Source organism: Amborella trichopoda, chromosome 1 (assembly GCF_054954075.1).
Source record: "Amborella trichopoda isolate Santa Cruz 75 chromosome 1, AtrichopodaSantaCruz75HAP2 v2.0, whole genome shotgun sequence".
Lineage (NCBI taxonomy): Eukaryota > Viridiplantae > Streptophyta > Magnoliopsida > Amborellales > Amborellaceae > Amborella > Amborella trichopoda.
Genome location: NC_142336.1, coordinates 41,357,718 through 41,373,562, shown reverse-complemented (window position 1 = coordinate 41,373,562; position 15,845 = coordinate 41,357,718). Strand labels below are relative to the sequence as shown.

At 36.5% G+C, this 15,845-nt stretch overlaps 2 protein-coding genes across 2 annotated transcripts; one reads left to right on the top strand and one right to left on the bottom strand.

Annotated features, from left to right (window-relative positions):
* The first annotated feature begins 214 nt into the window (after window positions 1–214).
* LOC18425607 (DUF1685 family protein) lies at window positions 215–1,519 on the top strand. Its single transcript, XM_006830151.4, has one exon. It carries the CDS (start codon window positions 215–217, stop codon window positions 1,220–1,222), a length of 1,008 nt encoding a protein of 335 aa, XP_006830214.1. The 3' UTR covers window positions 1,223–1,519.
* Window positions 1,520–1,981: 462 nt separating this feature from the next.
* LOC18425637 (DNAJ heat shock N-terminal domain-containing protein) lies at window positions 1,982–14,634 on the bottom strand. Its single transcript, XM_006830150.4, has 9 exons — window positions 14,375–14,634; window positions 13,767–13,895; window positions 13,473–13,602; window positions 12,356–12,476; window positions 9,208–9,289; window positions 7,762–7,815; window positions 7,228–7,266; window positions 3,072–3,171; window positions 1,982–2,327 (listed from the first exon to the last, which is right to left on the bottom strand). The coding sequence occupies exons 1-9, from the start codon at window positions 14,585–14,587 to the stop codon at window positions 2,203–2,205; spliced, it is 993 nt and encodes a 330-aa protein (XP_006830213.1). The 5' UTR covers window positions 14,588–14,634; the 3' UTR covers window positions 1,982–2,202.
* Between the last annotated feature and the right edge of the window lie 1,211 nt (window positions 14,635–15,845).

Below are 15,845 nucleotides of genomic sequence, written 5' to 3'. Positions count from 1 at the left end.
CTCTCTCTGTCGTTCTCTCTCTCTCTACTTTCTCACTCATCTTTGATTTACATAATTACATTCACCTGGTCCTTTTTATGCGGCCTCCAATCAATAATAAAACCGTAAACAACAGGAATATACTGATATCTGCCTTTATAACCAGTCCTGTTTTTCTCCGTCATCCCATATATCTTACTTTTTCTTTTGCTTCATTATCCTGTGCTTCTCTTTCATGGATAAACAGCAAGTCTTGGACCTTGTAGACCTGCTCTGGTTCTCTCAAAACATCTTCTGCCCTTCCCCCCGACCTGAAGCTTCATCCATTAAAACCCAACATCCAACTACTGCTGAACTCATGGCTGCTCCTCTTCATTCTCTTTCTACAACAGATTCAGAAATGGGTTCTTCTCCACCGTCCAGACCCTCACTGAGAATTTTCGAATCAGAGATTATTTGTAAGGGAAAAGGAGTTGCAGGTGGGCATGAGGAGGACCGCAAGAAGAACCACAAGAAGTTTTCGGAGGCTGGGCACGAAATAGAATACATTTCTCTAGAATCACAAACCAAGCCCAAGATTTCTCTTCTCCATCGAAGATCGTTGAGTGACCAATCTCTGGAGAAACCCACATCTAATGGAGTTTTTGCACCTCCAAATTTGGAGGTTCGGGTACCACTATCATCTGTTCCTCTTTCCACCAAAGATGTCATAAGCCAAGAAACCAGGAAACCCATGTTGAAAAGTGGGTTTAGCTCCCCTAAATCGGTCTTGCAGGGACCAAAATTGAAGACAATATATTCCGGGAAAGAAGTTGAAGGGAGAGTGACAAAGGAGAGGACTGAGGTTCCGCCCAAACCTTCAAGACTTGGGAGGCCAGAGATCCATAGACAGATGAATACACAGGGGAAGAAGAGTTTGAGCAAGAGTCTTTCTGAGTTGGAGTTTGAAGAATTGAAAGGGTTTATAGATTTGGGTTTTACATTTGAGGAGAGTGAATTAAGTCCTAGATTGAAATCCATCATCCCCGGCCTTCAGAGGATGGTAAAGACAAAGGAGAAAGAGAATGAGAAGCAAGAAGAAGATAATAAAAACATTTCTAGACCATACTTATCAGAGGCATGGTTAGTGAGAAAACCAGAGAGCAAGTTGATTCAATGGAAAATTCCTGAATTGAGTCAAGGTATGGATATGAAAGAGCATCTCAAACTTTGGGCCCATAATGTTGCCTCTACAGTGAGATAATGAGAGAGAAAGCAAGGTTTATAACCATTTTTCTACACAAAAGAGGTTGATCTTTGTTGTCTGGTCCATGTAGCTGTAAATGTAGTTCTGAAATTATAAAAGTGGGTGGTGTCTGTAAATTACAAGAGGTGTTAAAGGCCTGCTTTTTGAGCTTCCTCAAGAGAGAAGGTTTTATTCTTGATGTTTTTTGGGGATTAAATGTACAGCATCCCCCTTGATCAGCAGAGAGATCAGCAGAGAGGGGCAGCTTTATCGCTTGTTTCTAAAAATCACTGATTCTTCTATTTCTTTTTAAAATTTTCTGGGACTTTAATTGAACCAACAGTAGTAGTTAAGAGTGCAATAATCCTCTCTTCGTGTCTTCAGTGCTCTTACCTCACAATAAGTGTGCCATTCTTTACATAATGGCGGATTTGCTCACATCAATCTTTTGTCTTTTAATCAACTGTAAGAGGACCATTGTGTTTGCTGAAAAGATGCCATACAAATCCCTAATAAAAGATTGAAGCACTGGTGCTCCTCCAAAATGCCTATAAATCCACCGTACATAACTACTAGCGGTCCTCTACTTGGGCCAGAATGCAATTCAATCTTGAATCTTGATTAAGACCAGTTGTTGATGTTAGTTTTACCCTGGCTTCAAATGGATTTCAGCTGAATTTGGGTAAGTCTTGGCAAATACACACATTCCAGCTGAATTTGGGTAAGTCTTGGCAAATACACACACACAGGAACCAATCTCAGGATAGCACATAGAGAGGGGCCAATCACAAATATACTTCAACCTATAAAAATATAATTTTTTGGAAGAATGGCATCTCAGCATCTGTGAGGTTTACTTTACATTTGACTCCCCACAAAGAGTAACGTGGGAGCATCATGAATCATAATATTTTATATCTTACAACAGTAATCGGATAGGAAGAAATAGAATGAGTAAAAACACAACTGTATTTGCATGTAAATGTGAGTTGCCCTTATCATTCCTTTGTAGAGATTTCTTCAGGAAGTTTGAAAGTAGAAGGCCTGTCCACACCTCTTGAATATTCTCTCCATCTCCTGGCTGCAGCTGCTACCTTTTTTGCCCTTTCCTGTACTTCCTCCTCTGCTCAACACAAACAAATGCAACCACTTCCAATTTAATCACTTATTTCCTTTTGGGGGGCAAATAACCTTCAAAGCTCTAGATACCGCAGCAGCAACAACAAAAATCATAGATGATGATGGTGATGATAATTAATAATAATACTTCATATGTTTTTCTTCTTGTCATGCATCCGAGAGAAACGGGTGGGAGCTAGCAAGCAGTTCGAATTAGAACTGGAAGAGACAACAACTTGTGTAACCCCATCATAGATAAGCTGCTGAGGTTTGGCATTAAAATTGCAAAAGACCGGGAGAGAGAGAGAGAGAGAGAGAGAGAGAGAGAGAGAGAAAATAGGATAGAGAGAGAGAGAGAATGGGATATTTGATCTTTTTCATCAGACAAACTTGCTGGTTTAAGTGAGGCTTCCAAGATAAAATAAATAAATGCGCCCATATACTCTTATACATGCCCATAAATGCATTATGTTCTCCGTTAACTGCTTCACATGCATATGCATGGATGCCATACACAAAGCAGACAATAGACTAGATGGGCAATCTGGATAATCCCAACAAGCAGCTTCTGTCTTGGCCATTCATCCAAACTTAACAAATAAATAAAAGTATCAATCACACGTACCTTCCAGATTATTTGAGGTATGAACAAGTCAGAAAAGCTTTAAACATCAAGATCCTTTATACCATTACTAGGACATGCATGGATACTCTTTAAGCGCCAGACTTATAGTGTAAGTTGAAATACCTGTGCTTTGGTAGCTCCTGGGCTTTCCCCATAGGTCACTCCAGTATGATCCAGATTTATCAGATTCTTTTTGCTTCATCATCCTAATCTTTGCCTTTTCCTGCATTCAGAATTAGAGGCATTTAAACCCAGGAGATATCAAACCATCCAAGTAAACAGTACAAGACTTATGCTTCTTATAACTAATATCTGACTACATCAGCCATGACATTATAATTTATTTCTATACTTCCAGTTTACATTAAAAAAGAACTTGCACAATGAAATCAAAAACTGAATCTTCAGATGTTATTGTATATCCATGCATCCAATTTATATTAACGCCAAGTAGAACAGAGAATTTGCAGTAAATAATATTTCATTAGGAAGTGATTTCATGCAACGGATTGTACAGTAGTATAATGAAACAATCTCCAAAAACTATATTAGCGCCACTTGTTTGACCCCAATTTTTAAATATGTACTCTCCTCATTCCAACAAATAATTCCAAAGTTAAAATTTGAAAAGACAACCTAGAAAGTGTTTTTCCTAGACTAATTAATATAGGTTGTACTAATATAGGTTGTCCATTTTGGTACGATACATCGATCTAGGCCTTAGAAAGACTTTTCCCCTTCCAAATTTTTTAGATGGTTTTATTATCATTGGATAAATAATGTTTAAAAAAAGAAAAAAATGATAGATCGTAAAGGCATAGATCTTGAAATTTACCATATAAATGGTCTAGGTTCATTGTTGGAGGGGAATTCATTTTGATCACATCTAGGGTGCAAATTGATTGTTTTTTTTTTTTTTTGGGATTGATTATTGGGATAAAGAGAGGGTTTGTGCAATTTTTGGGGTTACACAAATGCCACAAACATGGTTTTCTGGAACTGTGGTTTCATTTTATTACAAAGACATGGTGACATGAAATCACCCCCTATTTTATTATTTGTATAAAAAGAAATATAACCTCGAACTTCCTTTGAAGACGATGTATGAACTCAATAGGTGGGTGTTCCTTTCAGTCATCTTCTAGCTTCTAGCGCGATTTCAACCTCTCATATATTATGTATTTTGCAATTTATAATCCCTGCTGGAGCAAATTATCATTAAGACAAACCATGGAGCGCTTACCATGAAGCATCCAATTAAAACATGTAATTGTATCGCATACATATGGTAAAGGCACTTCCATAATTGCATGTATACTTCGAGGGAAAATATCTTCATAGACCTTATTTTTAGGTTTCATTTCTCTATAGACTCAAGGTTTCAAAACCTACCTTGTTTCATAGAGATTCTATTTATTATTTCTTGTAACCCCTAGACCAACTTTACCTATTTTTACCCTATCTTTTTTACCCAAACAAATTTAAAAAAGACATCATTTCTAAACCCCCTCTCTCACTTTATGTGTTTCTCTTTCTCTCGGTAAATCTCCCAAACCCCTCTCTCTCTCTCCGAATTTCCCTCAACTCTCTCTTTATCCCCATATCTATCCCACATTTTTAGAGAGATAAGGGTTTGGGAGATTCACGAAGAAAGAGAGAGAAACAAATGAAGAGATAGAGGGGTTTAGAAAGGATGTCTTCTCTAAATTTGATTGAGCTAAAAATATGTAGTAAAAAAAGGTAAAGTAAGTCTCTAGAGGATTAGAAGATATAAAAGATAGAATCTCTATGCAGCAATATAGGTTTTGAAACCTTTGGTCTATGGAGAAATGAAACCCAAAAATAGGGTCTATGGAGATATTTTCCCAATATTCTATGTTTCTTCTAGTATATATGGGCATCTATGTGATGTCACTACATGTTATGCATCTACAATGTTCCAAAAAAATTGAAACCAGAAAGTGGCTTGTGCAACCTTTTCCCATTCAACTATTTTTATAATCGATTTGGACCATTGGAATCATGCTGCTACCAAATCCGAGAAATAGAACTATATTTTAAATTTGAAAATGATACAACTGAGTGTCCAAAATATCCATAAACATCTAAAAGAAAAAGGGAAAAGAGGAATTACTGGAGCTAATTTAGTCAAAGACCCATAAGAGTGCTCATGAAAGAGCAAGGGAAAGTCTCCCGTCATGACTGCACCTTGGAATTTTGAAAGCTCTAATATCAAAAGTCCTAAATCCATAAACCTCATCTTTATCTACAAATGTGTTTTGGGCCTTTTAGGCCACCCTCAATCACTTTAGGAGATTTTTTATTTCTAAATATATTATAAGTTTCCATGAGGAGACCATGAACTCCATGTTATCTATGATCCAATAAGTTTCGTGATCTCTGGAATCACAGTTTAGAGTAAAACATTTCTAGCATGTATATGCTCCTAATATTTTCCTTCTACAGATATCATATATGGTTCACATCATCCATGCTTCAATAACCTTTTGCTAATCATCCATGCTTTGATAACCTTTTGCTAACTGTATGATATATTTAGTTCTAAGTCATATTGAACAAAACCTGCTTAATGAAGGTCTGTATGACAAACCTGTCACTTTTCATGGAAACAAGCAATCTTCATTCCTATTTAGGATTCTTAGAAGAATTGAACACCACACCACTGAACACAGGGAAGATGACAATTATCTAAAGACTGGCACACTGTAAAAGGATAAAAATTCATTTTTTCCAAGTCATCTTCCTTGAAATTGATCATCATTATATTGAATAGGGAATTTATCAGACCGTCCTCGGAAGATAAACAATTTAACATTTGATCTATTTCTGTTGTCCTGATTGCAAAAAACCCTAAAAGAACATGCAATAATGGGTAAATACTGGGTTAGAAAATACCAATATCTTGCAAAATATACAATGATATTGTTATTTAAAAAAAAACAATATCTCACCAAGTCACCTTGTGAGATATTGGTAGTTTTTACAATCAATTTCATCAAAAAGAGATATTGGAATTTTATAATACCATGTCTAATAGGTGTTAAATTTTCACAGGATAATGGTGTTTCCATACACCAATATCTCACTCTAAACACCTTTTGAGGTATCGGTATTTTATAACATCACATCTCACCACACAAGTCACTCATGAGATTAATGTTTCAGAACACCATCTCATTAAGTCACCAATGAGATATTGCACATCGGTATTTACAAATACCAATATATCATACGGTGCCTTAAATGACATACTGATATATAAAAATACTAATAGCTGAAATAGGTAGTTTTTCTAAAAGCTACTTTGGTTTTGATGGAGAATTAGAATTGGAAATTGCCCCTGTCAAGATGTGAAACCATATGATGTGTACCTTGTTGGACTTTTTGGAAGTAGGACACAGGGAGTGGGTGAAATTTTAAACAATGAAACTCTTGGGTGGGGTTTGATAAATTTTCATTTTAAACATTTTCTTGCTAATATATTAAGCTATTATATAGCTAACAGTAAGTAATGACCTTCCCAATTAACATAGTATGGTAACCAAAGTGGGTAATAGTGTTGCCTCAAATCACAAGCATGAGGAGATGAACCAAATGGACAGGTTTGGCAAACTTTAGGAGCTGGATGTTGTGTCCATGAGTCAGCCAATGCCTACTCAAGTTCTCAAAATTGTTAAGAGCATCATAGCACCTTGGTATTCCTCAATTCTTTTCTAGGGAATATTTATGTTGCTTCATAGCCTCCATATCGTAACTTGTACATACTGGCCCTTGTGAATCCTATGGTAAGTTTCACTTTATAACTACACACTTCTCTTCCTTTATTGCAGAAGAATGAAAATGTGATCGATGAGAACGAACATAAAAAGAATCTTAGCATTGCTGCACTTGGTGTCACTCAAAATATCATTTAATAGGCAATTGTCCGAATTACGTGCCAGAAGAATATACAAACAGCAAGACACTCATACACCAAGCCAACCCCAATTAATTGGGAAAAGGCTACTATTCAGAATGTTGCGAAGGAGTTAGCACCAAATCATAAATCATATGTTCCAAATTTCTTCTTTTTTAACTCATAAAAATCTTGAAAGACACAAATCCTTTGTAAAACCATTCGCCATATAACAAAAAGATACTACATACTCAAGGACATCCACCTATAAATAAAGAATTAAAGACTCATCTAACATGGTAATTGTCATAAACTTACCTCTACAATGGCATAAAATAAAACTCAGGAGGTCAAAATACTTACCAAGACCTTTGCTTGACGTTTTTCCCATCTTGTGCTTGCCTGCCACAAGAATGAAAAGTTACTCACCAATCCTTCAAAATCCATTGAAATATCAATAATTTCATCGTATGCTAAAGCATTTGAACACATTTATTACATAGAGAATTTTCTTCATAAGAGATATTTCTTCAAACGTCACATCTGTTGAGCTTCAAATTGGATAACCACTGGTAACAAAATGTAGATAAATTACAAGATTTACGAGAACAATATAACAGTTCCCTGAAACAATAATGTTTTGACACATGATAACCCTTTAAAACCATTGTTATCACTTAAAGAAATGCCCTCAACATGCATTGAGACCAAGTTTTCTAGTTTACACACAGAATAAGCTAAGATAGCCTTTGAGGATAACACCATGTCTACTTGCTCTGCAAATAAGCACAAGATCTTAAATGAAGGTTTTAAATGAATATGACAAATAGGAACTTAACCAAGCCAAGCAATGATATAAAAAATATATAAACAAGCACACCACAGCAACAATCTTACCATCTGAAAAACATCAGAAGCCATGGCTCCCATCCCTGAAAGCATCAAACCAACCTGTTGGCATCATAGTTCAATTAGAAATCTTTGTATTCTTAATCATATCATTTGCAGGCACATTGAGTATGACTCGAAGAGAAAGAGATTCAGCTGTCGTACTATCCGCATGCTGTATGTAGATCAGAAAGTTGCTCCCTCTATCTCTCTAAGATCTAAATAGAGGTCAGCAATCTTTTTGTTCAAGAATGCAAGATTTTAATATGTGGTGTAGTGTTAAAAAAACACTATGCTGTCTTTTTATGAAAATAATGCAAGATTCATATGCACAGAGCTACAGTTCTTTGAAAAATGCAGAGTGATTTCTGTTACAATGTGAAAGATAAAATACCTCACATATCAAATATATTGTGTATTTGTTAGCATAGGGCAGAGCATTTACAGTATAAAATATCTAATATATAAACGAACCCAGCAGTATCTGATACACTCTGTAAAAGAGTAGTAGACCTGGTGCATTTGACCACAAAATGAAAGAATAGTGTCTGATACACTCGATAAAAGAGTAGTAGACCTGGTGCATTTGACGATAAAATGAAAGATCAATGAGCAAGCACAATATAAAAATATTCAAGAACTAAAATGCAATATTTATGAGTTAAATAGACTCCATAAAAACAGTACAAAGGAAAATGTTCCACTTGGGCCAGCAGAAAGACTTTCTGTGCATCGAACATAGCCAAAGGAAAAGATTCGAATTCATCCAATCGAATGGGATCTGCTGTTTGATGTCCATGGGGGGCTTTGGAATCAGGGATTCGGTTTGTTTAACAAAGCTACAGGCCAAGTGATGTAGGAGATTGCCAGTGAAACAGAATAACCTAGTCAAAGAAGTAATCATCACAAGACATGTTGAAGAAGGAAACAGAATTTGGGATCGGAAATGGAAGAGAAGCGGCCATACATTGGGAGAGCATTTAGTACTTTCTTGATGACTCCAAGAAAGATATTCAATTAATAATGGACAATGCGATGTAACTTATGGAATGATACGAGTTGTGAAGATCCTTTGGAGCTACACTCTCATAGGTGCAGAACATAATCAGTAAGAGAGAATGCAAGTTTTCTTAATTCCTTATTGGAGACAGAGGAAGGAATTGGTTGAAGTCTCCAGCACTAAAGGAATCTAAATGGCGAAGAGGTTGACGAGTTGTAACTCGGTTCAGGTTAGTCCAAAGGGCTATTCTACTTAAGCCCCACTACAAGGAGTTTATCAAATTTGCTATGCAAACAAATTGACCTAAATTATGTTCAAGATACAGATGCACAATTCCAGTGACCAAAGGCATAATTACCAATATTTTGGCAACAAACCAGGCGATCAATTTAGTAAACCAATGACTATGCACTCATTATGAAGCATTATGGAGAAGAATGAAAAGAATATCTTACATTTACCCTCTCTACCCGGCGCATCTCGTCTTCAAGCAAAGATAGTTGTGCGGCAGATGTCCAATGAATGCAGTCAACTGGGCTGAGATTATGGAGAAAGAGAGACAAGAAATTAGATACATTGAAATGATTACTACATGTACATGGTACCATAATCAATCAACTAACAAATTTACACGGAAAATAAGAGGCGAGCTAGCGAATAAGAAACTATTCCATCAGCACTTTAAGGTATAGGTCAGAGCCTAAAGGACAGAATGCTCAGAATGTTGAACACAATGAAATGTAATTTAGGTGAAGTCCTTTGACTTCACTTGGGAACTGATGTACTTAGGATACCAAATATCCAAGAACTTCTACTTTATGATAGACTAGATTGAAGAAAACTTGCATTTTGCTTTTTTGGGAGGGGGGGTAAGCAAAATTCCACATTTAAATAGATGAACAGTTGTAAGAAAATTAATTATGCACAACGATCACAATATGTAAGCATTACATCAAGCAATATTTTGATGCCTATAAAGAATTACAGATAAATGTAGCAAAACTATGATTTGGTAGCCTCGCTAGAAGAGAAGGCCTCAAAGACAGTCCTATCATATAAAAAGAAAGATATAGTAAGGGACGATGGCATATGTTCACACTTACTACAGATGATACATAATTACATAACATCAGTGCTCTGTTCAGTTACATGTATAAAGAGGTGCTAAAACCCGCAACATACTAAAAGGAAAATTTTTGTATGGACAGAAAACATTTATCAAAGAAACAACTAGAATTTAAAAAAGAAAAAGAAGAGAGAACGGAAAGAGAAAAACATGAGAGATAATAAAAGGAAATTTACATCCCACTACCCAAATCTCTTCTTTACTTACACCCAAGTTCCAAATCTATCGCCACCAAGTTGGTCAATCTATATGCACTTTTCACACCTTGAACAGTACATTCTACATCACCATCATCATCTTCATCATCCGAGTCTTATCCCAACTATTTTGAGTCGGCTACACGAATCATGTTCCGCCATTCCGCTCTATCAAGGGTCATTCCGTCATACCCTTAATCCATGAAGTCACCATATCTTTTCTCACTATTTCCATCCATGTCCGCTGGGGCCTTCCCCTTGCCCTTTTAGAGCCTTCCACTTGAACCGAATCACCCCACTAACAGGTATTGTTCTAGATCACTACAGCACATGACCGGACTCCCTAAGTCTATTTTGTCTCATTTTAGCACCTATTGGAACTACCCCTAAGTTCCCTCAAATAATCATTCTAAATTCTATCTTTCCTTGTCTTGCCACTTATCCTTCTCAATATCATCATCTCAGTTGCACCAATTCTATGGATATATTTATTGCCCACCCAACATTATGTCTCGTAAAGCACTGCTAGTTTTACAGCTATCCTATAGAACTTCTACTTGAGTTTCATTGGTATTGGTATGCGACGATCACATAAGACTCCGGATGTACATCTCCACTTGATCCACCCAGCTCTAATTGTATGAGGGACATCTTCATCAATCTCTCCTTTCTCATGTATCATCAACCCAAGATATCGAAAATAATCTTTTTTAGATACTTGGCCATCAATCTTAACTAATGGGTACTTCTTGGCCATCAATCTTAACTCATTCTGCATATTGAACAAAATTTTTAGTAATAAATAGTCTAGCCCCATTTTTATTCCATCAACAGTTTGCATAAACATGATACTATTCAAAAATCTCCCTCAAGAGAAAGGGCCAACACACTATACATTCTTTGCATTAGTGCTTGGTCCTCTACCTAGGTTGAGTTAGCAATGCCTAGGGATCCTAGAAAATACCACAAATGTCCCTCTTGAGTCCAACAACTCCTCTAGAATACACGACCTGGATTTTCTCTTGAGCTTCACTCATAATTAGGTTTACGAATGTACAATCTTTCATAATTTCCCTCTTCAACTTATATCTTCCAAATAGCTTTATCCAATCTTCTACTATCTCTATACGTACAATGTTCACAATGCTTTAAAATGCACTATGTGGTGCCTGGGCATCCAAGGGGGTTAGCTGCCTAGGTAGATGTCTCAGCTTCGAGGTGGCCGACACATACATGCACAAATATGCGCCTGAATACACACACACACACGTCTATAACGTATGTAATAAATTAACAAATTTTATTTTTAAGGTAAATTAGAAGTAATATGCATTACAAATTGGACATTAAAATTTTGAAAAGGAAAATCCCAAAATTTGGAAGTAAATAGGCAATGATGAATCACATTTCACACATGTAAAAGCAAGATATAAAACCACAAAAAGTCAAAGACAATCATATTTCAAAATCTCAGTGCCATATGGGTGGATCAAAAGGGTTCCATGTCCAATATCATAAACTAAAAAAACTGAAATCCATTAGCAGAAGTCAAATATATAGAGAAAATGAAACTAAAGAAACAATACGTAAAATAACAAGAAATAATAAGCAGAAAAATGGATTGAAAATAATTTATTGAAGTTCTTGCGTTTATTCTCCTCAAAACACTTACAAAAATTTGGACTTTTGGATTATTATTTTTTTCCCTTACTTGAAAAATGCTTAGGAGGCAATCGGGGCTTTAAAGTACCCCCAATGTTTTTCTTCCCCTTAAAATAAGGGAATGACCATTTTGCCGACAACCCATGGGCATTTTCTACCATTGAGCCATAAGCTGCGCAAGGCGGGTGCCTGGGCTAAGGTTTGAAACGCCTGCCAAGGGCAGGCGACTTAGGGGCCTGCCTCCCCCTAGGCGAGGCAACTAGGCCCCTTCCCTGCCTCAGGTGCCGACTAGCCCAAGGCAGCACTTTTTAAAACGATGGATGTTGCCTTGATTGGTAGTCCAGTAACCTCACTAAGGGTGTTTTTTATGTCACTCCATGACCTCCGTATCATAACATTCTTAGTTTCTAGAGATACATTTGTTCATTTCTATTCTTTTCACCCATACTTCTAAAGAAAAACAGAGACACATCCCACCATAATAATGAGCCCATTTTTTCCTACAAACCGGGGAATACTCTTATACTTGTTGTTGCTGCAAACAAGAGAAAAGACAGGACATCTTGGATTATAGATCAAAGGATAGAAAAGTGTGAAATTATGTTGCTCAGTACTTACCAAGTATCTATAGCCTGCTGAACTAAATCAGGATTTCGTGATTGGCAGTAGACCCTTGCCCTTCCAAAATCTTCCTCAATTCTGAACACATTTGGGGCCACATTGGCACAATTTTTACAACCTGCCACGAAATGAAATATCAATTGAAGATTGTAGGGTGTGTGTGTCATGCAACCATGCTCCAGCCACAATCAATAGTCTATGCCACAGTCAATAGTTTGTGACTGAGCAAGGTAAGGCCATAGAACCATGGGGCATAAAAGGGGCAAATAATGTAGTTAAGGACATTATTTTGGGTTACCTATTTAATTTTAGGGTGTTGTTTGTATAAGGCCTAGGCCCTAAACAATCAAAGTAAGGCGCACCTTCAAATAGTACCAAAATATAATGTTTCAATATCAAAAATCTTTATGATGGTCTGAAAATTTATTTTCATCTCTGATTATAAAATTTAAATATCCACAAATAGTGTAGATTGAGAAGATCTGTGAACACTTGAAAATCTTGAAAATTGACAGTCTAGATAATACGTTACATGTTGCATTGTTTCCAAGACTTGAAATCTTTCTTTTCTCGTGTCCATACATCTTGAGGTTGAGATGATCGAATTGAAGGCTTTTCATTATCGAAATAACCCCTTCCTAGTGAATTTAGAGATGTGCCTTAATTTGATTGTTTAGGGCCTCACCCTTATATTTTTAACGGGGCTAGGGTTAATCTTTTATTTTCAGTTAATTAAGAATGGCCAGGATTAAAAGAGAAAAGGTTGGCTAGGATTTCATAATAGCTTTTTAGGATTTTGGATTTGCTTAAATAGTTGTTAGTGAATGGTTTTGGGGCTTGTGTGCTATTTTTGTTTGAGAACTTTGAGTTAATAAAATTTGACTGTGGAATCCTCATTACTTAAGTATTGTTATTTTGCTGAGTTTTGGTGAATTTTGGTACTCGTTTGAGAGGAATCAAAATCCTAATCTGCATATGTATGTGCTTGTGTGTGTGTGTGTGTGTGTGTGCATGAAAGAGAGAGAGAGAGAGAGAGAGAGAGAGAGAGAGGAGAAGATCTCACTTTAATATGTAATAAAATATGTAGATAAGAAAGAAATCCAGTTGTTTGTACCTATACAACTGAACTCATCAACAAATGCATGGTCTTTTGGCTTGGTGTCATCCAAGAATGGATTGATAGCAATCAATGCATACCCATGTATTTCATCATACACCATACGCTGCACAGGATCACTGAGTACCTGATTTGTGCTGATCCACGTAAGTATCATTGTAACAACATATAATCAGATGCTATTGCAAAGAGAAATCAATAGAACGAGTAGCATCCTAAAGCTAGCTAAAGAATGTAGATTATAGGTTTCTAGCATTAATAAAGAAAGACCATTGCAAAAGGAGAAATCACCTCATAAACTTCATTGATGAATATACAAAAGTTTGTTGTCTGAGGTTCATTTCCACTCAAGTCTGGATGGCATGCTTTCATGCAATTATAGTATGCCTTCTTTATCTGATCGGGTGTCGCATCGGGCAGCTGACAATGGGATATCACCATAGTAAATTTGAAGTATATTTCTGATAAAATGAGTATTAATAAATGAGCAATACAGAAAACAGATATGTTGCAGATCTTTTTTTGGGTGAATATGTTAAGACAGATCGTTGAATGCTTTATATAACATTCCTTTATTTCAATCCTTTATTTCAATTTCAAATCTGTAACTTCTTGGGTTCTCAATATGAAATGAACCGCACTTAATTCAATTCCGTTTAGTCACAATACGTACTTAAGAACAACAAACAACACTCAATACCCAGATAACACTAGAAAACAATATCAATTCATATCGAATGGGTTTTTATTCACTGTTTTTTTTTTTTTTCTTCTCATCAGATACAGCATGATCAATTTGATACCTTGAAATAGTTGAAATCGATATCCTAAAAATGCCCAACAATTATCCGATAATCGACAAAAACTTTAAGATCGAAATGATGGGTTTTTCTTATTACCAATCCTAAAACAGAATAATAGTCATCTGCAACTGTGCCTTGCGAAGATGAAGAGTCAGCAGCTTTTCCTGTGACCTTCCTGTCTCTATGGCGGTTACCATGAATCCATGAGAGGTTTGTAGGAGACCTGAAGCAGTGATTCTTAGAGTGAGAAGGAAAAGGGTTATGAAAAATTAGGGTTTCTGTGCAGACAGGGAGGAGTAGCAGAGCCATTAAAAGACTCTTGCACTCTCTCGATTGTGAATCTTCAGTAGCCGAGCAAAGTTTCAAATATGTTGGAAGTTATTTTATTCGCCAAATTAAAAATGCACTAATATTCCTTTTATTCTTAAGAAGATATGATCATATAAAAGCAGATTGCCCCTAAGTTTTATATCTATACCAAATTTAGCGCCTATTGGTTTTGCTTTGTTTGGACCATAAGGCCCGGCCCTAAAATCTGGAGCACAACCACAGTCTAATGTAGGGCCAAGCTGTGCTTGGGGCATGACCGGCCGTCCGACCCTCTTTTTCTTTGTTTTTACTTTTTTTAATTGTTTTTGGCCTAGCCCAGTCCAACTCTAGCATTGATAGAGCTAGGGTCAGTGACTCTTTAGCCTAGTTCTAGCCAGGTTGCGTAAGACGGTTCTATGGGGACTACGGCTGGCCCAATCAGTTGTCAACCCTCGTTAGTACTGTTTTTGGTGTTCTTAATTCTACCATTTAAAGTGTCAAACGTATATAACCTTTTTCAAATACCCCATTTTCTAATGTGAGTTCAAATGGAATATAAGAAGAGCCGAAGGCATAGCCCAGATAATGGGCCAAGAAACAAAGTCATTTCGTGAGTGGTTTACCTTTGTCATTTTCAATAATGTGAATGGCAACTAAAGGACACAAGTCCATTGAATTTGAAGAAATGTACACTTGAAATTGGCCAACTAAAAGATATTGCAAATTTGAGGTGTAGGACAGCACACTTGTCAATGTTGTGGACCCTCGAAGAATCTGTGGCTCTTTGATAGATGCCGGAAACCCATTCAGTTTTGCTAGAGTGATTCCGTGCTCCTGCAGTATCCGGCTGTAGAGAATTTACCTGCTGAAGAAATTGCTATTTAAGTTTTAAAAAATGTAAATGTTCAAATATTGGACGGTCTCAAGATTGGGGTTGTCGAGATTGAGATTGGGGTTAGGGTCGTGGTGGTAGTACAATATGTGCTCCAGCTAAAGTTTAGGCTTAGCCATTCAAAAATCACTAATGCTTTAGAAAATAGGTACGAGCTCGTCGATCCCATTGAAAATTACTCAAAAAAAAAAAAAAAAAAACAAACCAAAACGGAGAAGAAGAAGAAGAAAGAAGGTTTTTTATGTTTCCCCTACAAGGTAGAAGTTCTATGCTCCCCTTATAATCCAGCCATCCATTTTTTATCAAGCCACTCACCATTTGATCTTAGATCCAACATCTCAAAGTAGTTTATTTTTAGTTTTTGTA